At 42.2% G+C, this 27,601-nt stretch overlaps 1 protein-coding gene across 1 annotated transcript in view; it reads right to left on the reverse strand.

Annotated features, from left to right (window-relative positions):
- SHANK1 (SH3 and multiple ankyrin repeat domains 1) overlaps window positions 1-27,601 on the reverse strand; it is a 511,391-nt gene that overhangs the window by 42,640 nt on the left and 441,150 nt on the right. The window contains exons 16-19 of the mRNA XM_044281565.1: window positions 23,763-23,898; window positions 22,298-22,378; window positions 18,496-18,504; window positions 16,458-16,481 (exon numbers count right to left, since the gene is read on the reverse strand). Of these exons, the coding sequence (XP_044137500.1) occupies window positions 16,458-16,481; window positions 18,496-18,504; window positions 22,298-22,378; window positions 23,763-23,898 (250 nt within the window). The remainder of the gene's footprint in view (window positions 1-16,457; window positions 16,482-18,495; window positions 18,505-22,297; window positions 22,379-23,762; window positions 23,899-27,601) is intronic.

Consider the following 27,601-nt stretch of genomic DNA (forward strand, 5'->3'; position numbering starts at 1 on the left):
AGAGCTAAATCTTACAATATCCATTGAACTATTTTTTTTTTAAAGAATTCTCTAGTACAGTAGTTGGAAATATAGAAAGAATGTTGTACATAGCGTTGCATTATTTATGCCCTTCAGGTTTATAGTAAAAATACTGCAATACATACAGTCTGCTTTTCAGTTTTTAGCTTCAAATTATGGTACATGTAATTAAATAGAAGAGACAAAATGGAGTCATGATGATTCAGACGGGTCTATAGAACAACTATTATACATGAGACTACTGTCAGATCAATGCAAATAATTCCATTTTACATCAAAGCAGAACCTCAATATTAGCAAAGCAAAAAACATAAAAGGAAATACATTCCAGAACTGTGGGCGTGAAAACTGGCAAAGTTCAATTCGTGACACAGATTTTCTGGGAACTGAGATGTATAAATGATACAGGAGTTTTACCAAGAGATTTATACACAACACATAATTCCGGTCAGTAATGGTCATAATACTGCACATAGGTAGTACCTCGTTCTCTATATTCTACGTAGACCAGGGCAATAACAGTAGTGGATCCCCATACCATCCCACAAAACAGATATAAGAAAAAATAAGAGCTGCCCTGCCTATAAAGAAATAAAAAACTATAAAACCCCTAAGTGAAAGACCCTGTTTCCTTCAGAAATGTTTGACTGTCTGAAAGGTCAACCCTTCCCTAAATAAAACCATTAAAGAGTGGCTCCACCCATATTTCACATTTTATTCCAGTAATGATAGACATGCTGTGTCATTTTTAAGGGACTATGGTGGTCCATTTGTGAAATTATAGTTTATTAATTGCAAAAGGATGTGGGTGAGAAGTCTGGCATATTCATGAGCTGTGGGCTCACCTCACTCCCACAACTGATGGACAGCGTTCTCCTTATTACCGTGCATAGGAAGCAAACACAAAGATCATAAAGATCATGTAAATGTGAACTGTAAATTTTACAAAATGACGCCTTACTCACCATTGAAATCAGTGTGTCTGTTACTACTTTATCCTGCCTCTGAACTGTACTGACTGCGGTGGAGATGCAAGACACAAACTCCTGAAAGTGCTCTCCTATGTGCACATATTCCTATGTTATAGATTGGGTACAGAATCTCTACATATAAGAGTGAACATCCTAGACAAGATGCTCTGGACAAGCTCCCTAATAGACAGTCAGTCAGGACCTGATGTAAATGATACATTTACAATGATTAAGATATCTATATATTTACACAATACCTTTATTATAAAGAATAAATGGGAACTCTCTAAAATTACTTTGGTAGACTTAAAGGGGTTGTCCGCTTTTTACTATTGATGGCCTATCCTCAGGATAGGTCATCAATATCAGATCGGCGGGGCTCCGACTCCAGGCACCCGAGCCAATCAGCTGTTTGAAGAGAACACAGTGCTCATATAAGCGCTGCCTTCTCTGCTCTGTTTACCTGCACACTGCAGCAACATCAGGGGTGAGCAGGTGTAATTCCAAGTATGGCATCCCCTTTCACTTCTATGGGACGGCTCTATCTGTTCAAGTGAATACTACAGATCCGTCCCATAGCCGTCCTGTGGTGATCAGGTAAACAGAGCAGAGAAGGCAGCGCTAGTATGAGCGCTGCCTTCTCTTCTAACAGTTGATCGACTCCCGCTCATCTGATGTGGATCTGGCAACATAAAGGAGTTGTCTAGGATTAGAAAAACTTGCTGCTTTATTCCAAAAACTGCTCCATACCTGTCCATGGGTTGTCTGGTATTGCAGCTCAGCTCCATTGAAGGGAATGGAGCTAACACAACCCGAGAAAGCAGCCTTTTTATCTAGTCCTGGAGAATCCCTTTAATATACTGTCTAATATAAGGCTATAGGTTTGTACAACTAGAAGACAATAGCAAAATATGTTCCACTTGGCTACTAGAAGCACTGAAAGAATATACCCAACACATTAGGGCAGGTGTAGTATTGCAAATACACCATTTTTTTTTAGCTAAAAAATGACGTGCATGCTTTGTATCATGTTTCCAAACTTTTTTACACACTATTCTAAGCATTTTAGGCCTTGTCCGCCAAGAGAATGTGGCTTCAAGGGAAATGGGTGTCCCTTTCTGTAAAGGGGAGTAGCCTAAATGCATCTCTGTGCACCAACATTTTGGCTCATTTTACAGTAAAACTCTGCCAAGTTATAGGTGGAGTAAGGTTAGTTTTTTGTACACGGATACTTTTTTTGGGCGCACAGATACATTTTTGGCTCACAGGCAGAATTTTTAGTGCTCAGAAAAAAAATTGGCGTATGGACAGAATTATAGCATGAATCTGCCGCAGGAAGACACAATACTCAAAATTTATAAAGGTCTTTGAGCCAGAATAGTAAATTTTTGTAATATTAAAGGGTTTCTTCGTTTAACTTTTTGTCTCATTTCAGCAAATCGCATTTATCATATAAACACAGTTAATACAACGCACTTACTAATGTATTGTGATTGTCCATATTGTCTTCTTTGCTGGCTGGATTCATTTTGATCACATTATACACTGCTTATATGCATAGTTACAATCTGTAATCAAGCAGCGGTGGCCGTGTTTTTCACAATATAGTAGAAGCATAGCGTGCAAGCACGACCACCGCTGCTGTATTACTGGGTGATCGTAACCGTGCATATGAGCAGTGTATAATGTAATGAATAATGATTCAAACCAGCAAAGGAAGCTATATGGACAATCACAATACATTAGTAAGTGCCTTTTATTAACTTTCTCTACATAATAAATGTCATTTACTGAGGTAAAACAACCCCTTTAAGAAGTAGATCATGATAACCTGTGAAGGGAAGCTTTTTTACATAATGCCTACCCTCCCTTGATCCCCTGATGCAGGGCCGGTGCTACCATAAGGCAGACCAAGCGGCTGCCTTAGGGCGCACGCTGGGGGAGGGCGGAAAAATGTGACATGGAGGGGGAGAAATGTGACATGGAGGGCTGATGTGACATAGGGGGGTGATTTAATATGGAGGGGGAGAAATGTGACATGGGGGCTGATGGCTGACATGGGGGGCATGGTGGCTTACATGGGAGCATGATGGCTTACATGGGAGCATGATGGCTTACATGGTGGCACGATGGCTGACATGGGGGGCTGGTGGGGGCTGTGAGCTGAGGTCTGATTAACATTGGGGGTCTGATTGCTGGTCTGACCTGAGGTGTAATGGAAAATATTTTTTTCTTATTATCCTCCTCTAAAAGCTAGGTGCAGCTTATGGTCCGGTGCGTCTTAGAGGGCAAAAAATACGGTCCTCAAACCAGCGATTGTCTGAAGCAAAGAGAAGATACCAGGACCACAGAGAGAAGCCAGCTGCTGCAGACGGGACCAGGGCCCGGTGAACTGGGGGGGCGCCAAAATGTAGCTTTGCTTGTGTTGGCAAAAATCCTTGCACCGGCCCTGCCCTGATGCCACCGTCTTCGTTGTGCTTGTGGGCTTTGGACTCCTGCTGGGGTCTTGACCAGACGTGGCTGCTTCTTTTCCTGTTCAGCTGCATGCAGTAGAGACGGTGGCATCAGGGGAGTGAGGGAAAATGAGTACTATGTAAAAGAGCTTCCTTCCACAGGTTATTACAAACTACTAATTGAGTTTAATGACCAGAGAACCTGTTTAAGACTGTTTCATATTCTTAGACAGTGTAAAGTGCAACACTGATAGTACATCTGCACCATTGTTTATGAGTCTGGTATATTGATGAGGAGAGGCGGAAGAAATACTTTCCTCATGAATACGCTGAAATAATTTGTCCGGTGTATTCTTTCAGTAATACTAGTTGCCAAACAGCAATAACATGTTTTGTAGTGTTTTGGCTACTAGACGTCTGGACCTGTAGCTGTAGTATGCTGGCCTTACATAGGGCATCATATTAATCTGACAGATCAACTGAAATGCCCCAGGAAGTGTCTGTAATTAGTAAAAAGGAGCTACTATGGTTAGAGATGGCCGGTTTGCAGAATTTTCCTAAACAATTCGATTTGATCCGAATTTATTTGTGGCGAATCGCGTTAAAAACAGCTATTTCCTGGCTGCAGAGAGCCTTTATAGGGGTGTAGAACACTGTGCCTTGCAGTAACACGCATAGGGAGTCTGCTGTGGTAGTGAAATAATACTGTGAGTCAGTATGACATGCAGATGACAGGCATCGCTCTTAGAATCACCGCACACTTCACTTATTTGGGCAGTCACAGGGCCAAAACTGACCAAATAACTCCAGTATGAACTTAGCCTTACAGGTCGATGTTAGCGTCAAGAAGAAGCGCACTCCTTTTACACCATCGTCAGCGGATTCCACATAGATGTCTACAGAACCTGTTCTATTAAACGCTTATACAATTAGAGCCCCCCGACAAAAGGGAGAGCAGTCAGTTTGTATTGACTTCACTGATTATTTTGCCCTTCCCGGTCATAACAATAACCCCCAAAAAACGGATCCTGTCTGTTGATCATCCGCTTTCACTCAGTCAGCATTTGTGCAGTAATCCATCAGTATTGCTAATGCCCAAAAAAAGGAGTGAATCCAAAACAGAGATGACACGTGAATGGAATATTTGCATGTCTTCTGTGTTTTGTACCCACTCCTGCTTTTGGCTACCAAATCATAAACCAATTCTGATGGGATCATACAGGCCTTACAGCTGCTACACAGACAGGGTCCGTTGTGTGTCTCATTTTTCCTTCCTTCTGACAGATCAAAAGAAGTGTCAAATAAATGGTGATGTCATCCAGACAAAAAGGAAAAATAGTGGCCCAGTCATGGAGTGGGTAGGGTAAAAGAACAGCTTGAGAAGTGAGGTGGTGAGGTGGAAGCAGCATGAGACCACACAGTGGCCCAGTGACATAGTGGTGAGGTGGCAGCAGCAGCAGCATGAGGAAACCACAGAGTGGCACAATGACATAGTGTGGAGGTGGCAGCAGCAGCATGAGGAGGCCACAGAGTGGCAAGGTGACATAGTGTGGAGGTGGCAGCAGCATGAGGAGGCCACAGAGTGGCAAGGTGACATAGTGTGGAGGTGGCAGCAGCAGCAGCATGAGGAGACCACAAAGTGACACGGTGACAGAGTGGGAAGGTGGGTTGCACTAACAGTACCCGCTGATGATGGTGGGTGTAAGAAGGAGCACTTGGCATCAGATGTGTGGCATCAGGCGGGTGGCAGCATCAGAATAGTAGCTTAGGCAGGTAGCCAGAAGAAATCGGTCTCTTTTGTCAAGGTTTGGGTGAGGCAGCATGGATGATCTAATCTCATGCACCAGGCATTGGTAGGTGGAAATCCTGGCTGATCCACGCCCGATTCATCTTGACAAAAATCAATCTCTCCACATTTTGGGTGGACAGGCGAGTTCATCTTGGGGTAACTATTGCCCCCACTGCACTAAACACCCACTCTGATGCCACACTACTGGACAGCTTTTCCAGGGCAAACTCGGCCAGTTGCGGCCACAAATCCAGTTTGGCTGCCCAGTAGTCCAGCAGATCTTCAATTATGGATGGCACGGTGCACTCCAAGTATGCCACCACAGCTGGTTCAGGTTTTGCTCTATGTCTAGCTGCTGGTGAGTAGTTTATTCACTAGGCGGGTGAAGAAAGCTCCTCATCAGCAACTCTAGACTCAGGCTGCTGCTGAAAGAGCTTGTACTGCTCCTTCCACCCCCCCAGCAGCCATGGCAGTGGAACATGAGCGCAGAAAGCCCCATCTGGTCAGACCTGCAGTAAAATATACTTTCTATGTTAGAAAGTATATTATAAGTATATCAAACACTTCAGTATATCACACCTATCGATAGCACACCTATACCAGTCCTTAAAAGGACTTTTGTGGCCCTATTAGCTAGCGCAGATAGGCAGCGGCCAACTGACTACATAGAATGTCTCTATAGTAGATCATTTTGTCCTCCCTCTCAGCGGGTGTAAAAAAGGCCTCCATTTTGGACCGGTAGTGAGGGTCTAACATGGTGGAGAGCCAGTAGTCATCCCTCTGGCGAATGGTGACAATTCGGCTGTTACTACGCAAACAAGTGAGCATGCATCGGTCATTTGCGCAAGTGACTCGGAGGGACTCCCTGCAAACTGCCACGGTGTGCCGGGGTCATATGCCTTGTCATCTTCCTCTTGCTCCTCCGGCTGCTCCTGCTCCTCCTCTCCTGTCACCTGTGTAGAAAAACCACCCATTTCGCTACACATTGCTTGTGCTCCAATGTCCACCTTTCTCCAGGTCAGCCCCCACAGGGCTCATGTGGCCATGAGATGTAGGCGCCATGTAGCCAGTCCCCTGACCAGTCAGATTTACCAGCATCTTTTCCAGGATATGAATCAGTGGAATGACGTTGTTCATCCCGTAGTCCTGGCGACTGACAAATAAAGTGGCCTCCTCAAAGGGCACGAACAAACGGCAGGTGTCACGCATGAGCTGCCACTGGCTAACATCGAAGTTACGCAGGGGAGTACCTCTGTCCGCTTGGTTCATCAAGAAATCGTTTATGGCCTTTTTTCGTTCGTATAGCTGGTCAAACATATGGAGGGTGGCATTCCAACAGGTGGAAATGTCGCATATCAGCCTATGTTGAGGGATGCCGTTCTGCCACTGCAGCTCAAGGAGGGTGTGCTTGGCGGTGTACGAGTGACTGAAGTGCATGCAAAGTTTCCTGGCCATTTTTAGGGTGTCTTGCAGATGGGTGGAAGACTTTAGGAATAGAGATGGCCTTGCAGTTCGCCCAGCTGTCATTTCACGGCGAACTTTGCTCATTCGCGATTCGCCGAACATGCGAACATATGGCGATGTTCGAATGCGCCATATTCTTTTGCATTGCGCTGAACTCTGACCCATGACATATCCATCAGGTGGGACAGGACAGTTAATTGAGACTTTTCAGCACAAGGACACACCCCCACCCTATAACAGAACCCGATCTGGCAGCCATTTTACATTCTGTGTTTTGCCAGTGTAGGGAGAGGTTGCTTTGTGGAGCAGGGACAGACTGTTAGGGACACCAAACACTAGCTAATAGGGCCACAAAAGTCCTTTTAATGACTGGTATAGGTGTGCTATCGATAGGTGTGATATACAGAGGGGTGTGATATACTTATAATATACTTTCTAACATAGAAAGTATATTTTACTGCATTTGTATTGTGCAGCTATATAGAGGGACAAACGCTATTGGAATAACTAATTGCAACTGGTGTGATATACCTGCTGCCCCCCCCAAAAAAACTGATTGAGGGGTGCGGTATACATGCTTCCACAAAATACTGATCAAGGAGTTTGATATACCTGCTAACACAAATTACTGATTGAGGGGTGTGATATACCTATAATATACTTTCTAACATAGAAAGTATATTATAGTGCATTTGTATTGTACAGCAGTTGTGTGCTGTTCTGCTGCGATACCACAGGTATATAGAGGGACAAGCATTATTGGAACAATTATTTGAAACGGCTGTGATATACCTGTTGCCTTAAAAAACAAACTGATTGAGGGGTGCGATATACCTGCTTCCACAAAATACTGATCAAGGGGTTTGATATACCTGCTAACACAAAATACGATGAGGAAGATGAGGAAGTCGCAATGCTGAATGAATTCCCAGGGGGGGCTACTCCATCTGAGACAAGTCAGCAGGAGTCTGAAGAGGAGTCAGAGGAGGATGGTGCCTGGGGGGAGGAGGAGGAGCAAGAAGAGCAGCTGTTGAGGGGGACTTTAAACTTTTTGGGGATCCCTGGTGTTGTCCGTGGCTGGGGGGAGGAGACCGAGGACAACATTCTTCTGGGCGATGAGCAGGAGCCAGGGCGCTCCACCGCTTCCAATTTAGTGTACAGTCGTGGCCAAAAGTTTTGAGAATGACACAAATATTAGTTTTCACAAAGTTTGCGTGTAATTGAATTTCCTCATGCCATCCCACATATATCCACCTCCACAAAGAATGGTCCTTATCTTATGTATATACTGCGGCATAAAAGGGCTTTTCTGTCAGGTGAATTCCTAATTATTGGGGCCTCTACTCCAGTGGCCTACATTAAAAATTTTATCCAGTGACCGCCTAATGTATGTTCAGACACATAATCACTAGTTTTTTTCTGTCAGATGACTGTCTAATTTTTAGGGCCTGTAATAGCCTACAGTAAAATTGTTATCCACTGATCATCTAATATACATCCAGGCACATCATCACTTGTTCTTTTCTGTCAGGTGAATGCTAAATTTTTGGGGCCTGTACTCCACTGGCAGACAGTAAAATTGTAATTCAATAAACGCCTAATGTGCCTCCAGCCACATAATCACTTGTTCTTTTCTGTCCGGTGAATGCCTAATGTTTGGGGCCTGTATTCCACTGGCCTGCAGTAAAATTGTTATCCACTGACCACCTAATATACTTCCAGTCACATAATCACTTGTTATTTCTGTCCAGTGAATGCTTAATGTTTGGGGCCCATACTTCACTGGCCTGCAGTAAATTTGTTATCCACTGACTGTCTAATTTACCTCCAGCCACATAATCACTTGTTCTTTTCTGTCAAGTGAAGGATTAATTTTTGGGGCCTGTACTCCACTGGCCTGCAGTAAAATTGTTATCCACTGACCGCCTAATATACCTCCAGCCACATAATCACTTGTTCTTTTCTGTCCTGTGAATGCGTAATGTTTGGGGTCTGTACTCCAGTGGCCTGCAGTTAAATTGTTATCCACTGACCGTCAATCTACCTCCAGCCACATAATCACTTGTTCTTTTCTGTCTAGTGAATGCATAATTTTTGGGGCCTGTACTCCACTGGCCTACAGTAAATTTGTTATCCACTGACCGTCTAATTTAACTCCAGCCACATAATCACTTATTCTTTTCTGTCAGGTGAATGCATCATTTTTGGGGCCTGTACTCCACTGGCCAGCAGTAAAATTGTTATCCACTGACCGTCTAATATACCTCCAGCCACATAATCACTTGTTCTTTTCTGTCAGGTGAATGCATAATTTTTGGGGCCTGTACTTTACTGGCCTACAGTAAAATTGTTATCCACTGACCGCCTAATATACCTCCAGCCACATAATCACTTGTTCTTTTCTGTCCGGTGAATGCATAATTTTTGGGGCCTGTACTCCACTGGCCTACAGTAAAATTGTTATCTACTGACCGCCTAATATACCTCCAGCCGCATAATCACTTGTTCTTTTCATTTAGGTGAATGCATAATTTTTGGGGCCTGTACTACACTGGCCTGCAGTAAAATTGTTATCCGCTGACCGTCTAATATACCTCCAGCCACATAATCACTTGTTCTTTTCTGTCAGGTGAATGCATCATTTTTGGAACCTGTACTTCACTGGCCTACAGTAAAATTGTTATCCACTGACCGTCTAATATACCTCCAGCCACATAATCACTTGTTCTTTTCTGTCAGGTGAATGCATAATTTTTGGGGCCTGTACTTCACTGGCCTACAGTAAAATTGTTATCCACTGACCAACTAATATACCACCAGCCACATAATCACTTGTTCTTTTCTGTCCTATGAATGCCTAATGTTTGGGGCCTGTACACCACTGGCCTGCAGTAAAATTGTTATCCACTGACCGTCAATCTACCTCCAGCCACATAATCACTTGTTCTTTTCTATCCTGTGAATGCCTAATGTTTGGTGCCTGTACTCCACTGCCCTGAAGTAAAATTGTTATCCACTGACCGTCAATCTACCTCCAGCCACATAATAACTTGTTCTTTTCTGTCTAGTGAATGCATAATTTTTGGGGCCTGTACTCCACTGGCCTACAGTAAATTTGTTATCCACTGACCGCCTAATATACCTCCAGCCACATAATCACTTGTTATTTTCAGTCCAGTGAATGCATAATTTTTGGGGCCTATACTCCACTGGCCTACAGTCAAATTGTTATCCACTGACCACCTAATATACCTCCAGCAACATAATCACTTGTTCTTTTCTGTCAGATAAATGCATAATTTTTGGGGCCTGTACTCCACTGCTCCACTGGCCTACAGTAAAATTGTTATTCATTGAACGCCTAATGTACCCCCAGCCACATAATCACTTGTTCTTTTCTGTCAGATGAATGCCTAAAAAAATATTTTTCTAGGCTCCAGCAGGGCACAGTTTTTGAGAGTTTCCCTTTAAGACGCATACAAATGGCCCCTGATTGAAATACATATTTTTTGTGGGAATTTTTGCTATTGATCCCCCTCTGGTATGTCACTGTCCATGTTGTGAGACTATTTGTGCACTTCTAGTAAGTATTTGGTGGCTGCAAATATGACCTGAAGGTTTTTCATGTTCGCCTGCCATTAAAGTGAATGGGCCCACCGCAAACGCGCGGTTCGCGAACATTTGATCACGCGTTCATGAAACGTCCCGGCTGATGTTCGTCCATCACTATATAGGAACCACTTTACAACCAAATTGAACACATGTGCCAGGCATGGCGCATGTTTCAGCCCTCCTTATCGCAGCGCCAATACAATGTTCTTCCCGTTGCCGATCACCATGATTCCAATTTTGATTTGTAGTGCAGAAATCCAGGATTTGATTTCTTAATAAAGGACATGGAGCAGTTCCTTCCCTGTGTGACTCCATTCGCCCAGGCAAACAAGGTGTAGAACAGTGTGACACCGCCGTGCCCTGCACCTGTGGTATGCTGGAGGAGTACTGTGAATTGTCCCTGCAGTGGAGGCTGAGGACACGGTGGAGGATGAGGAGGCAGAGGTGGACATTGTTGCAGGACCAACGGCGTGAGAGCGTGGAGGCGGAAGCGGCGTCACCTGGCCAAGTTGCTGGTGTGGCTGGGCAGGAATCACATTTACGCAGTGGGCTGTAAAGGACATATATTGTCCTTGACCGTAGTTACAGCTACCGACCAATTTTTCCAAAAAAAGGCTGCATCACAAACAAATTTTACCACTGAATGACTAATCAACTAATTGTTAGTTCCTACGTAAGATACTGTACAATCACACATCAATTTTCCCAAAAAAGGCTGTTTCACAAGAAAATGTCACCACTGAATGGCTAATTGACACAATTACTCAGTCCCTACAAAAGAAAGTCTTCATTCACCAACAAATTTTCCCAAAAAAGGCTGTATCACAAAAAATATTCACCACTGAATGACGATGTAAATTTACCGCAGAATGGCTAATAACACGTACTTGTTTTTGCTATTAATACAGCACAACAATGGCTATATAAAAATGTCGGTTTACTTCAGACCGGCTAATAAGACATATTCTTTTTCCTATTAATACACCCAAAAAATGATAATATAACAATCACAATAGGACGTATGTATCTATCCCATTAATACACCCCATAAATGGTTGTAGTACAATGTTGTAGTATTATTTTTATTTTCCCACTAATAGATGGCAAAAAGGGCTGTAATTTTCTCACTTCAACACACAATGGCTAATAAACCCTTTTTCTTTTTCCCCACTAATACACACCAAAAAGCGCTTTAGAACATATAACTGTGGCCGTGAACGACAAATACATTTTTTTTGCTATTAATACACGCCAAAAATGGCTGTCATTTTCCCACTTCACCACAAAATGGCTAATAAGCCCTTTTTCTTTTTCCCCACTAATACACGCCAAAAAAAAGACTTTAGAAAATATATATAACTGCACCGCACAAGACCCCAATAACAAGAAGGGTTTGCTGGAATTATAGAGGTATTGCAAACCTGAAATAAGCAGCAGTATAATGGCAATTTAGATCCGCAATCAGTGCAGCAAGGTGTAATAGGATTGTTCCTTTTACCCAGGCTGTACACTCCTCTATTGAACCCTGTTCTATTTAATACTGTGGAATAATTCCTCCCTATCCTTTCCCTACACTTCTATTGATCTTTCCCTGAACTTCTATTCGGCAAAATATACGTTTTCAAGTTTTTCCTAGCACTGTTCCTAGCACCTGCTAACGTCTCTCCCTGCACTAAGTACACTGGAAAATGGCCGAATCCAAGATGGCTGAGGCTATTTAAAGGCCTGTGACATCACAGGGCTGGCTGCTGATTGGCTGCATGCATGGCATTGTGGGTTATCCACAAGAGTTCCTTGCTTTATGTCCTAACATGTGCAGCAGCCATTTAAAAAAATGCGATTCGTTACCACAAAGCATGAGGAAATTCGGATTCGGTGCAAATCAAATAATTCCTGAAATTCGGATCGAATTCCACTTCGTCAGCTTCAATTCACTCATCTCTAACTATGGTCATAACATACCAAGGCTGAGTTTTTTTTTACTCTAGTCAGAAATAGTGCACGTTTCTGTGGCCCTTAAAGGATAATTGTCATATTTTAATCAAAAAATCTATTTTTAGCATATGTTACTGCTGCAGCAGCTTTATGCATAAAGCAATCTTAAAGCATCTCCTTCTGTCTCCTTTGCTGAACAGGACCTGTGGTGAGCGTTCATTACAGGTCAAGGACACATGATCCATCACCATGGTAAAAGATCATGTGATGGATCATGTGATGACCGGTATAATGTCAATTGAGGGTTAAAAAATAATAAAGACATAACTCACCTCATCCACTTGATCGCACAGCCGGCATTTTCTTCTTTCTTCTTCTTTCAGGACCTGTAAAAGGACTTCACCACGCTCACCATGCGGTGAGCGCGATTACGTCATTAAAGGTCCTTTTGCAGGTCCTAAAAGAAGAAGAAAGAAGATGATGCCGGCTGCACGATCAAGTTGATGAGTTAATTTTTTTTATTTTTTAACCCCTCAATGCACATTTTACTAAGCATTCTGTATTAAGAATGCTATTATTTTCCCTTATAACAATGTTATAAGGGAAAATAATAACGTGCATAGACTTTAATGAGGTCTGGGGTTGTTCATCTCTATCATCTCCTAGCAACCATGCATGAAAATCGCACTGCATCCGCAATTGCTTTGGGATGCTTGCGATTTTCACACACCCACATTAATTTCTATGGGGCCTGCGTTGAGTGAAAAATGCAGAATATAGAACATGCTGCGATTTTCATGCAACGCACAAGTGATGCGTGAAAATCACCACTCATCTGCACAACCCCATTGAAGTAAATGGGTCCGGATTCAGTCCGGGTGCAATGCGTTCACTGCATTGCACCTGCGCAGAATTCTCGGCCGTGTGAAAGGGGCCTAATGAAAGCTGTTATTTTAAGGTAATTACAGATATTTTGCCAATCATTGACAGACTAACTCAGGTATACATGCCTAGCTGTAATAAACTAGCAAATAAATAAAAATATGACAGTTATCCTTTAACTATACACGCAAAGAGAAAATGTCTTCATGTTATAAGTTCTACAGGAGACATTGCATAAAGGACACTTCTGACGCCACTTTCTGCACTGCAGCTATTTGCTAATGCTGCACCTCTTAGGCCTCTTTCACACGGGCGAGTATTCCGCGCGGATGCGATGCGTGAGTTGAACGCATTGCACCTGCACTGAATACCGACCCATTCATTTCTATGGGGCTGTGCACATGAGTGGTGATTTTCACGCATCACTTATGCATTGTGTGAAAATCGCAGCATGCTCTATATTGTGCGATTTTCACGTAACGCAGGCCCCATAGAAATGAATGGGGTTGCGTGAAAATCCCAAGCATCCGCAAGCAGGTGCGGATGCGGTGCGATTTTCACGCACGGTTGCTAGGAGACGATCGGGATGGAGACCTGGTTATAAGGGAAAATAATAGCATTCTGAATACAGAATGCATAGTAAAACAGCGCTGGAGGGGTTAAAAAAAATTAAAAAAATTTAACTCACCTTAGTCCACTTGATCGCGGCCCGGCATCTCCTTCTGTCTCCTTTGCTGAACAGGACCTGTGGTGAGCGTTCATTACAGGTCAAGGACCTTTGATGGCGTCACTCCGGTCATCACATGATCCATCACCATGGTAAAAGATCATGTGATGACCGGAGTGATGTCACCACAGGTCCTTTACCCAGGTCCTGAAGAAAGAATACAGAAGGAGATGCCGGGCTGCGCTATCAAGTGGACTAAGGTGAGTTATTTTTTATTTTTATTTTTTTAACCCCCCTGTGAAGAAGTTCGGGTTTGGGTACCAAACATGCACGATTTTTCAATTACAATGTTTTGCACTCATGCAGAAAAATTGCGGGTGTTCCCAGTAACGCACCCGCACATTTTCCTGCATTGCCCGTGTGAAAGAGGCCTTAGACTTCTTGCTCTGCCTGCCCCTGCATGCACTCAGCACAGTATTGGGATAATACTGAGAATCCCCTTTTCCAGATAATCTTTAAAATGTCTAGAAAAGTACATAAAAGGCACAAAGAGCAACAAACACCTGGGGTAAAGAAAAGAAAAGATAAGGGGGAGAGGGTATGAAAAACTTCTGAATGCGGAACCTTAGCATATCCATTTATTCGCGTAAAATGGCAATATATTTCACGGCTGGAGTAACCCTTTCTGCAGGCACTACACAATAAACTCTTTCAAGCAGTAAACTCTTTCAAACTCTTTTTTTCTTTCTGGTTTCCATTGACTCTTCCAGATAATCTCCCCTACTTTCTGGTACAAATGCAGTAGGAAGCAGAAAAGGTGAAGCTCTAGGTCTAGGAAGTACCAGTACCAGTGTATGCAGGGTGTAGGCAGAGGTGTAACCTGTTCTGGTGCAGACGGCTCTGTCTCTTTTCCATCGCTCAGCAATGACATCATTATCCTATCCTTTCAACCCCTCAGGAACATAACCTAATTTGGTATTTGGCTTTTTTTTATGTCTTTTGATCTCGCGTTTCAAAATCCTTAACTTTTTTTTATTTTTCCGCCAGCATAGCTGCGAGGGCTTGTTTTATGCAGGAAAAGTTATTTGTTTTTTTATTTTAAATGGCAACATGTTGGGTATATCAGGTGACATGTATCACTTAGAAAAAAAATTGGTGGGGGGTGATAGTTTTAAAAAAGGAAAAAAGAAAATGCTCCTTTAAAAAAAATATATTGCTTTGCGTTTCCATACTCTGACGCTCATAGCTTTTTTGTATTTCTACCAACGGAGTTGTGTGAAGGCTCTTTTTTTGCAGGGTGAGCTAAGCGGCACGGGCCCAGCTCCTGAGCTGACGTCTTCACTGTGCCCAGGGGCATAGCTAACATGGAAGCAGGGGAAGCGGCTGCTATGGGGCTCAAACTCAGGGGACCAGGAGGAGGATAAATGGATTCTTTTTCAGGGCCTAGAGAGCATAGCACCTAGTCTTAGCACTGATATAACTAACCACAAACTGGTGTTCTCCGAGCGCCTGCACTGCATTAAGTACTGGCAGTGCAAAGCTTCAGGACGGGACATACAGTACTGTGTGTAGGATTGCACTGATACTGTGCGACATCAGGTCATAGTGTAGTGCGTGCCTAGACGTTGTGCTGCAGAAAGAGCGGTGATGCCCACAGGAGGATAAGATCATATAGTGTTAGGGGATTAAACCCGGCTCAGGTTGTGGAACTTTTAAGAAAGAGTTTGAAATCCCCACTTGTTAGTACTGTTAGCAGGCTCGTCTACTACTATATCCATCTGACCCACTACTCTCCTATTTCAGCCTCTCTACTATACTTAGCGGTGAGTCGACCAGCACACGCTGAGATGCACGCCGCGCGGGATAGGACCGATTCCACGTGCAACCAAATAGAAAATCCCAGCAGACGTGACTTGATCTTCAAGGAATTTTATTGTCACAAATCAATATGTCCCATCGTCTAGGACGCGTTGCCGAAACGCGTCCTAGACGATGGGACATATTGATTTGTGACAATAAAATTCCTTGAAGATCAAGTCACGTCTGCTGGGATTTTCTATTTGGTCTCTACTATACTTCAATTTTTCTATACCACCAAATCTGCAACATCATGAGGTCTGCTACACCACCAACTCTGCAACATCCTCAGCTTCGCTACACCCTCCAACTCTGCAATGACACTGACTTTATTACAGCTACAGTTCTGTTACAGCTCCAGTGCTGCTACATCATCAACACTGCTACATCTACAGTTCTGACATGCCACCAGCTCTGTTACAACTCCAGTTCTACAATGTCACCTGCTCAGTTACATCATTCTTCAACATCACCCTTGTAAGTCTGCTGCATCGGTACTTCTGGCCTTCTATATCAGCACCACTTGGTCATGCTGAATAAGACCTGCTATTCTGGACAAGAAGCTTCTGACAACTTCTCCTGTATACTCACTAGCATGCAGCCATTTTGTGTCACCCTATAATGTACAGAGTAGCTTGGAAACTTACACTGGGGTGATGTGGGTGAAAAAATTTACATACCAGTTGGTATATTAACAAATAGTTCTGTTTTACTCATTTGGAAACTTTTCACTTGAATATACAAGCCATTTCCTAAATGTAAAGTACTCACATTAAGAAGTCAATAACCAAATTCTTCTTACTCACCATTTTTCTTTTTCCAGGGAGACACTGGAGAAAATATCAGATAAATAATCAATGTATACTCATTATTTTGCATATAAATTCCCCAAATTTTATACAGATTCAATCCCACCACTGTAAGAAGAAAATTAAATACATTCATACACAGGGGCGTAGCTAATGGCTCATGGGCCCTGGTGCAAGAGTTCAGCTTGGGGCCCCCCTTCCCTCAGTGCTTTGTGGCCAGGGGCAGGAAGCACAAGGCCTTCGTGCTGCCCGAGGCAAAAATTGAAACTGCACCCCCTTGACCCAGAGGTGTAACTTGACCAGCATGCACTTTCTAAAATACTGGTGTCTTCTTATGCACCACAAGGGTCTTTGGGCCCCCTAAGTCTCCTGGGCCTGGTAGTGACTGCTACCTCTGCACCCCCTATAGCTACGCCCCTGTTCATACAGTAGTTAAGTTCCAAAAATGTACAAAGCTGAGTAAGGTGTAATTTTTTTACTTAGATTAATGTAGGCACTTTCAAAGTCAAGCTTCTGATGTGCCACCTCACACAGCAGGGGCAAGTGAATGAACCTCAGAAGCTCATCTTGACATTTTACTGCTGTCCCAAGTCATAGAAGCATACTCCAATACTCAGCCTCTGCCATAGAATGCAGTAATAGTAGCAGAAACTGCATGACTTACACATATTTAGTTGAAGGTCTTCCTGTTGCTTCCAATGGATTCTTGCAGCTACTTATCAAAATTACCTTACCAGCAAAATGAGGTGGAAGTGTCTGGTGGCTTGTGAAAAGCAACAATGTATGACTGCTTGAATTGCCTACACTCACAGTTTGATGGATACACAACCATCTGCTGATAAATACCAACCATGCAACAAGTTAAAGCCTTGAGATGTAGGAGCGACTCAGGCCTATCCTACAGATTATATGCTTGGATATAATGGCACTAATGGGAATCCAAATACCTATCCCACATTCCCAGAGTTGAAAACAAGACTATACCACACTGCTGTGTTCCCAATGGTCATTTGATCTGCTTTGTACTTTTCCTACATTCATACCAGACCTATGCAGTTTAGGGCATTTAGGTTATTTCATAAAAAATATAATTATCAGTCCTTTCCTACGCCCTATTGTAAAATGATCACCACCAGTTCTTCTCCATGAGAGATCCCATGGCCTAATTAGAAGTCCTAGGCTCATCAAGTTATTTTGAGGGCCTAATGGAAGGTACAGGAGCCCTGATATACTGTGCAGGAGGTTAGAGGATGATACACTATTGAGGTGTCTACTCATGGCAGGAAAAATTAGTTGTATTATGCACTTCTTTAGTTTTTCAACCCAACTCAGCTGCACCAGAACTTCTATGATGCACGACATTTAGCCAGGCCAAATGTTTGTATTATGGAGGGAATAAGTAATGACTGCCGGCAAAAAGAGGTTTACAGCACTAGTCTTGGTGGAAGACATTGGCTGGTTGTCAGAATGAGTCATGGTCTAAAATCAGGGCCAGGAAAAATGCTTTTAGGGACAATTATTTTTGACAATCATGTTTTAGCTTTTGTTAATGTAGTCTTTGCTCAGCTCTTATGCTATACATAGACGCATAGGCCTACTACATCAACGAATAGATACATTTAAGGTCAAAATGACTTTTGAAGACCAGAATAATCTTAAATATAGCCATCAACTTAATGACTAAAACATTTGTGGCTCCAGCTACAGTAATTGTCCTATGGATTTCAACAGTAACTCTATGTACTCACCAGATCAGAGTAATCTAAACCACTAACTGCCCATAAATCCAAAGGGCCATCAAAACAGCTTCAAGCACAGTCAAGCTGAATAGTACAAAAGACCCTGTTATGGCCTCTTAATTTTCACTGATTATAAAGGCCACGGTGTCCAATGTTATCACACAGCAGTGCTAACTCGTATTACTCATGTCACTAGAATTTAATCACATTACACAACTGTCAGACCACAGTGTAGATAACGCAGAGTAAATGATACACATTTAATTATCCAGCAATTAAAAATTTCAAGGATGTACCTTTTTCCACTTAACATTCAATAAAATGGAGGAGGACATGACACAACATGAGGAGAATTTAAAAAAATGTAATTGTACAGAATATGGCGAATAGTGGCAATGTGGGGTCATGTGTATAATGAAAATGGAAATATAAAGATCAGAATACACAAGGAAAGAGAAAGAAGGAGAGAAAATGACTCGTCGTTAAAATCTCTTGATTATACATCTCGAAGAGAAACTGCCACTGATTTTGACTCTTGTCACACTTAAAGTGTCCCTTTTGCCTACATACATTAGATGTAGCCTTTGCAATCAATATTTTGTGATCAACTCACTAAGATTTAGTGACACCACTGAGATGTTAGTGGCCAACCGCGCTTCTGTGTAGGTGACAAATACGCTTGTGAACGGTTGGATTCATTCCATATGGATTGGTTCTGCAGCTCTTTGATGAAGGCTGGTTTCAGATGGTCATGTTATAACCTCATTTTACCATCTGTACTAAGACTGCAAGAGTTAGGACATCCACATTTCTACAGATCCAGTGATTGTGGTCTAAGTTCGGCTTAGAAGAGCCAAGTGGGTGGCAAGTTTTGCAGTGTCAATATGACTTTTCAAAATGGCCGTCATTCCTGCCATAAGGATATGCTGCACTATGGCTATGAGCCAAAGCCATGATATTTACCCTCCTCAGAATTTTTTGCTTCATATTCTCTATACTGCTGGAAGACATGAATTACGCCGACCTCTTACCCAGGGCTATAGCAGATATACAGCTCAATAACAGGGGAAATTAAACATTATATAGTTATGAAGTTAGTGGAGGTGTCAAGTCCTGCAGAATGAGATATGTTCTCTCCAGCCATCCTGAATGTAAAAAAAATTAGACTGGCTATTTCAAAATGAGTTTTCGAAGCCAACTGCATAAAACTGAAATTTCAACCTCTGATAGCTGCCTTGTATCTCTCATTAAAAACTATATTTTCCTCCATTTTAAAAGGTGTTATCAGAACCGGTCTATTGAGCTATTTACATGTTCGCATTGGTCACTCAACGTTCAGAAACAGTTTGAAAACTTTCCTAAGGGCTCTTTCACACTTGCGTTGCCCGGATCCAGCGTGGACTCCACTTGCCGGAATTACACGCCGGATCCGGAAAAACGCAAGTGTACTGAAAGCATTTGAAGACGGATCCATCTTCAAAATGCGTTCAGTGTTACTATGGCACCCAGGACGCTATTAAAGTCCTGGTCGCCATAGTAGGAGCGGGGGGGCGGTATACTTACAGTCCGCGCGGCTCCCGGGGCGCTCCAGAGTGACGTCAGAGCGCCCCATGCGCATGGATGACGTGCCATGCGATCACGTGATCCATGCGCTCGGGGCGCCCTGACGTCACTCTGGAGCGCCCTGGGAGTCGCACGGACGGTAAGTATGCTGCTCCCCCGCTCCCCGCTACACTTTACCATGGCTGCCAGGACTTTAGCGTCCCGGCAGCCATGGTAACCACTCTAAAAAAGCTAAACGTCGGATCCGGCAATGCGCCGAAACGACGTTTAGCTTAAGGCCGGATCCGGATCAATGCCTTTCAATGGGCATTCATTCCGGATCCGGCCTTGCGTCAAGTCTTCAGGATTTTTGGCCGGAGCAAAAAGCGCAGCATGCTGCAGTATTTTCTCCGGCCAAAAAACGTTCTGTTCCGGAACTGAAGACATCCTGATGCATCCTGAACGGATTTCTCTCTATTCAGAATGCATGGGGATAATCCTGATCAGGATTCTTCCAGCATAGAGCCCCGACGACGGAACTCTATGCCGGAAGACAAGAACGCAGGTGTGAAAGAGCCCTAACATCGTGAAAATGTAGCTAGTGGAGTCAGTGTGGCATATCCCTGCATGAGACTGCCCCTTGGTTCCTGGACATCAGAGACTGGCCATGTGGGATCCTGACATACAGTGAGCGCTTGAAGCAGAGGTGTATATGCCTTAAGCTGGGAATACCCCATTAAAGGGGTTGGCCCTTTCTGAGACACTGATGATTTTGCTAGGATATGCCATTAGTGTCAGATAAATGCAAGCCCCACCTCTGGGACCCACTCCTATCTCCAGAATGGGGCTCCTGAAGTGAAGGGAAAGCAGCAGCACAGGCGCAGCCATCCACTGTTAACCACTACGGAAAGTCCAGAAGTATCCAAGCCCCAACTTGACTATTTCCAGCAATCCCTAGGAGTAAATAAAGCAGTGGCTGTGCTGTCACCATGTAATTCACGTTATGGGATCAGAGCAGGTCCCAGAGATGGGACCTCACCTATCTGACATCCTACCAATATGCCATCAATCTCTGGAATGACAGGCTGCCATTTATAGAGTAAATGTGATTTTTTTTTTTGTGCCATTTTATTTACATTATTAAACATTTCTAAAATTATTTTTCTTTTTTATAATTTAATCCAGATGGGAACTATTAAATATAAAATTTGAGAACTTTAGAATTTTTGCCTGTGGAAAATTGTTCACAAATTAGGAACTGAGAAATGCAGATTAGATAAGGATAAGTTCCAGTAAATCTAGAGCAAGTCAAAATCTTTGTGATAGTTTCTCTTCAAATGTCATACATTTAGAACATCTTAAGTATAAGAAATAGACCAAGCATAATTGAATAACCCCTAACGAGGATGTGCTTTTATTCTGGCTAATGAGAACAATGGGAAGACTGTAGCAGTTCATGCCAGATTTACCCTGGAGGCGTTACTGGAACATAGTATTCTGAAGAATACTCAGCTATGTCCTGAAGAGCAGGCATGACACATAGAAAGCCCACACGTCATTCTCACAACACATAGACACTGCAGATGCTACGTTTTGTTTTTACTCCTATAAAACCATCTGTGGGGCTTCTTTAATGTAATGCCAGTGTCAAAGGATTGCATAATAAATTATGCTTGCTGAAAATAAGAAGATGAAACCACAGAGCCAATATTTCTCACATGCACTAATAATATACCTAGAGGTTCATGGGCAACAATCCAAAGTCTGTAACAGAGCCCTCACCTACCATAACTCATTTATTGGTCAAAGGATCCATTGGGCTTCTTAAAGCTCCAGGTCCCGGATGCATCTTCTACCTCTACACCCCCTATAGTTCTATCCCTAAAGATATCTATCCCCAAAAGTACTAGGTCTTTGGTAGATTTTGTCAATAGACATTGTCAAAATAATTTCAAAATTTACTGAGAATGAGGCAAGGGTTGTTATGTAAGAATGGTGGGATCACAACCTCTTTTGGTCCAGGGCAAGATATAATATAGTCACATTATACGGCATGTTGGATCTCTCCAAGCATGTGTAGTCAGGGCATTATCGTTTATTATCTGGCAAAGGCAGGATAAAGAGTAGACTCATTAACTCAGGACTCTCAAAATCCCTGGTTCACAAAAAATAATCAGGGCGATGATCAATTAGCCAAAAGATCCAACAACTTTCAGCTCCAGTGTCCCAGTATCATTAATCAGAGCAGAACCAGACATGGACAGAGCAGGATTAGGCATGAAAAAGGTTTTCCTAATAATATCCCTCAGGTCATGTTTTACAGAACCCTGTCAAGATCAGATTATTAGTGTATCCCCCAAAAGGCACATGATACAGCCAACGAAAATCTATAGCCAGCTAAAGTGTCCATCCAAGAACATGGCTTTATTCCAGTAGCTCATTTTTATAAAGCTTGAGCCATGCAAGTATGCATGCATGTATGACGACTACAAGGATGTCTCATCATGCAAGACAACTGTTGCAGGAAAAGCCATGGAAGGAAACAGCAACACTTACCCATTTCCTCCAGTTCTGAAGTCATGGATTTGGAACGCAGTGATATTGCGGGTGGAGTAACCCGCTTGGTTTGCTGGGGCACTGGAATCGTTTAGAAGAAGAAGGACGTCTGTTAATATACAAGTATACCTTTAAACTACTTTAGCCCAAAAATTTAGCAACTGACTAATTCATTATCTTTAATATTTGTTGAGTAACATTTTCAAGTATGGAGGCAGTAACCATGTATACCTCTAATTCCTTGGGCATTTGGTTCTGATGGCTCTTGCATAACTGTTGTCACTCGGCTTCTCACCGGTGCTCACTACATTGTACTACCCAACACCCCCTATAGATACATCAGTAACTGTGCAAATGTGTCTTTTGATCTCCTGAGAAAAGAGATCCTACCTCTTTGCATATTGTTTTCCCATGGAGCACTTCCAACAAGTCTCCATCCAGGACTGGTCTCTATATAGACAGCCTGTACCCCACCTAGGTTGTAATCTCCTACACTGCACTACATTGCAGTAACAGAAGAACAATTGATTTCTGTATTTGGCTTTGAGTATAAATGGAGGAGAAAGCAACACTGAGCTAAAAATCTAAGCAAAACACAGATACAGTATTATACATTAAAGGGAATCTGTCACCCCGATGTTGGACCATTATCTACAGTAATACATGAGTAGTTTCGCAGATATGGAGTCCAGATCACTATTTTTTATTTTCCTATTGGTCACTATTCCCCCGCTGTCAGCTCTCAGAACTACATTGAAATACATTGTCAGGACTGCTGTGTATGCGCACACGATTCACCTCGATTATGTTAGAACAGCGCAGCAGTCCAGCCTGTGTATTTCAGTGCAGTATTGAGAGCTGACAGCATCGTAATAGGGGCAGTAGGAAAATAAAAATGAGTGGTCTGGAGTCTACATCTGATGTACTATGCATGTATTACTGTAGCTAAAAGTCAAAAATCGGGTTTATGGATATGATGGATAACCTTCAAGGGGCTGCTTACATGGCCCGGCTTCCTTTGAATGTTTTTTTTTTTTTTTAAGAGAGGAAAAAGAAGGAACCTTTTCCAGTATGGCCATGTAAATAAATCCTTAAAAGCGGTTGTAGACAAGGATTACAAAAACATGGCTGCGTTATTTAAAAAAAAAAGGACAGTGCCACTGCTGACCATGAGTTGTGTCTAGCATTGCAGCTCAGCTCATTTGAAGTGAAGGCGGCTTAGCTATAATACTACACGTAGCCTGTGGACATGTGCGGCACTGCTTTTGTTGTTAAAAAGTAGAATTTGTAATGAAAAAGAAATCACATTATACTGTCATATTGTGCTAAACAAGAACCTTTAACTCTAGCTGACGACCTACATACCTATTATATCTTTCACTGATATATTGACCATCAACATGGATATGCAGTAAACACTGAGTAGTTAGTACCATACATCAATTAAACATATCCTCATTTGTACCTTTTTTTCGCATGGCATCCTCCATTTCTGGGTTCCGTGTCACCATAACAACTTTTACCATTAAGTTGTTTCCTCCCTGCCGAATCATGTTAACTACCTGCCGATGACCCACTTTTACCACATTCTGTCCATTTACCTAAGAAAAGAGAACACTGTATCTTACAAAACACAACATCTATTAGGGAAAGTCATAACCAAATGCTTGACCAGATTATTTCACATTGCAATTCCTCAGGATCTCTGATGGCAATCAGTGAATGGAAACATTCTTGTTTACATTCAGAGGCTGAAGGCTTGCCCATAAAGTGTGCCGCTCATACAGGTGCACCATTGTTAGAGCGTACAGCTTTGGCACAGTTAAGAAGCCCTCTCATAGAAAAAAAAGGTTCATGTCAGACACAGACAGCAAGCAGAGATCTTGAATATTATATAAGTTTGATCTAGAGGTTTGCTGTTAAAGACTATGGACACCTTTGGTGCCATGTTTTTTATTATTATTGCCTACTACCTTTGAGTTAAAAAAAATAAAATAAATTCAAATGGTGTTTATTAAATGTACAGCCCCTTTCTCTGTACAGTATTGAGATTCTCTAGTAGCAGGCCGTCTACACTGTGTTCTGTCAGGGAACTCAGCTGATGGTGAAGCCTTATCTTTGACACCTGACAGCTTATAAACACTCATTCTAGCTAAATTTGTATCTTACTTATAAGAATATGGCTGAAATAAGTGTTCATGCAATGTCAGGAGTTCAGCACTAAGGACAATACATAGCCGTCAGATAACGACTCAAAGTGGAAGCGAAAGTAAGATGCTCACAGCCAGGCTGAAACTGTGGGTCCAATTGATTTTTATTTTATTTTAGCCGATAATTCATAAAAAAATGTTGCCCCAAAGGTGTTCATGGCCTTTACGCAGGCACCAGGGCATAGGAATACAAGAAAAAAATAACTCATAGACTTCTGTGGGATGGGGAGGTGACATGCAGTATTCACTGTGCAGGGAAGAGAGAAGGGACAGAGCTATTGAGCAATTCTTATATTGACACTTAACAAGGTAAGCATTTGTAAGAAACTGTTACTGTCACATATGCGTTTTGGCATTCCGGTTTTGAGATCCGGCAGAGAATCTCAAAACTGGGTCAAAACAATTCCGTTTTGTCCCCATGCATTCTGAATGGAAAGAGATCTGTTCAGGATGCCTTCCGTTCCGCCAGCAGTCTGTTTTGTGACCAGACACAAAACCGCTGCAATCTGCGGTCTTTTGTCCGGTCATTGAAACGGAATAAACCAGATCCGTCACTAAAAACAATGTAAGTCAGTGGTGTCGATTGACTTTCAATGTACTTAGTGACGGATCCGGTTTGTTCCGTTCCGATTTCACACAAGCACATGTTAATGGAACGGGTGCATCCTGATGTGTAATCAAAACAGAACCATATTAGTTGGGTTTTGAGATCCTCTGCCGGATCTCATAACCTGAAACCAAAATGCATATCTGAAAGTAGCCATTGACTTTATTTTTTCTTTCTTTGTGACATGATATCACTCTGTGATTTGATAACACAGTCAAGTAAAGACCTCTACAAGGAATTACCAAAAACGAGCCTGCCTAATCGTCAGAATAAGTGAAGGCTGCGTTTACATGCAGCAATCATCTCTTCTGTATGCAGATGAGCAATTGCTGCTGTGATTTCTCATCCCCATACACATTCATTGTTTCTGGCCAGCAGATATAATAGTAATAGGCCTAAGCCTGTATGAGGCTTACAGGCAAATTACTAGTAAATTCCAGTGCAGGCCTGTAGGTGGCAGCACTGAATTGGAACATACTGAATTCAGTATTCTATAATGCATAAATATGAATTATAGAATACAAGATGCAATCTAATGATTGCATGTTATGGCCACCTAGGGTGTATTAAAAAAAAATGTAAAAGTTTTTAAAAACATAAAAATAATAAAATATAAAAATTAAAATCACCTCCCTTTCCCTAGAATAAAAAACATACATAAACAAACAGAAAAACTAAACATTCTGGGATTTGCCATAACTGAAAGCGCTGATATTATTAAAATACAAAAATACACTGCCTGTCCAAAAAAAAGTCACCACCTGCATTTAACTAAGCAAATAGTTATGAGCCTCCTATTGGATAATTACTGCCTGGGCGATTATCTTTCAGCTGGCAACAAGTTATTTAACCCCAACTGGTGCAATGAGTTGCTTCTCATTTCTTAAACAACCATGTCGAAAGACACATCTCGTGGTCGTGGAAAAGATGTTAGTCTGTTTGAGAAGGGTCAAATCGTTGGCATGCATCAAGCAGAGAAAACATCTAAGGAGATTGCAGAAACTACTAAAATTGGGTTAAGAACTGTCCATGCATTATTAAAAACTGGAAGGAAAGTGGGGACCCATCGTATTCGAGGAAGAAATGTGGCGGGGGGAAAAATCCTGAATGATCATAAAGATTGGACTCTGGAGCAATGGAAGAAGGTCATGTGGTCTGATGAGTCAAGATTTACCCTGTTACAGAGTGATGGGCGCATCAGGGTAAGAAGAGAGGCAGGTGAAGTGATGCACCCATCATGCCTAGTGCCTACTGTACAAGCATGTGGGGGCAGTGCTATGATCTGGGGTTGCTGCAGTTGGTCAGCTGACTACCTGAACATACTGAATGACCAGGTTATTCCATCAATGGATTTTTTCTTCCCTGATGGCACGGGCATATTCCAAGATGACAATGCTAGGATTCATCGGGCTCAAATTGTGAAAGAGTGGTTCAGGGAGCATGAGACATCATTTTCACACATGGATTGGCCACCTCAGAGTCCAGACCTTATTCCCATTGAGAATCTTAAAAAAATTTTGGGTGGCCACTTTTTTTTTGGACAGGTAGCGTATTTATCACTTATGGCGAATGGCATAATAGAAAAAAAAATCAAAATGGCCAATTCATAATTTTTTGTCACTTTACCCCCCCAAAAAAAAATTTTGAATAAAAAGTGATCAAAAAGTCTTACACACTCCAAAAAAGGTATCAATGAAAACTACAGATCATCCTGCAAAATATGAGCTCTCAAACAGCTCCATAAACATAAAGTTTTTATTTATTTTTTCAGTATTAAAACGCAAGAAAACTATATAAATGTGGTATCACCGTAATCGTACTGACCTGAAAAATGAAGGTAACAGGTCATTTTTACTGCATAGGGACTGCCATAAAGACAAAACCCATAAAACTGTGGCGGAATTGCGTGTGTTTTTCAATTCCACTCCATTTGGCTCTACAACTATGTGAACAAAAAAAAAAAACTATGGCTCAGTGAAAAACAAAACGGCAAAAACAGAAAATTACTGAGGGGTTAATAACACCCAATAAATGAACGCTTGCTTATTCATCAGATGATCTGAAACACCTTTAGATGGGCCAATTATTGGAAACAGTCGTCCATATGAACATTCTTTTCTAATATTCGGCCTTGGAAGGGGCCTTTGGAAAATGTTCAAATATATATCTCCATCATTAATAGCCACTTGGTTTTAGTGTTGTCCATACATTTTGTAAAACCCTTTGAATTTAATTTAATTTTCAGAGGATGCAGGTCAAGCTATCTTTAAAGCAAAAGATGCGGACAGCACACATTGTTCTGTCCGCATCTGTAGTTTTGTTCCGATTCCCCACAATTTTTTTTTCTATATAGCGCCAACCCGGTGCGTTCCGCAAAATTCGAAACGCACACGGCCAGTATCCGTGTTCTGCGGATCCGCAACTTGCAGACCGCGTGGTCATGTGAATGTACCCTTAATCCATTTAGTTGCATGGGACAACACTGTA

Source organism: Bufo gargarizans, chromosome 2 (assembly GCF_014858855.1).
Source record: "Bufo gargarizans isolate SCDJY-AF-19 chromosome 2, ASM1485885v1, whole genome shotgun sequence".
Classification (NCBI taxonomy): Eukaryota; Metazoa; Chordata; class Amphibia; order Anura; family Bufonidae; genus Bufo; species Bufo gargarizans.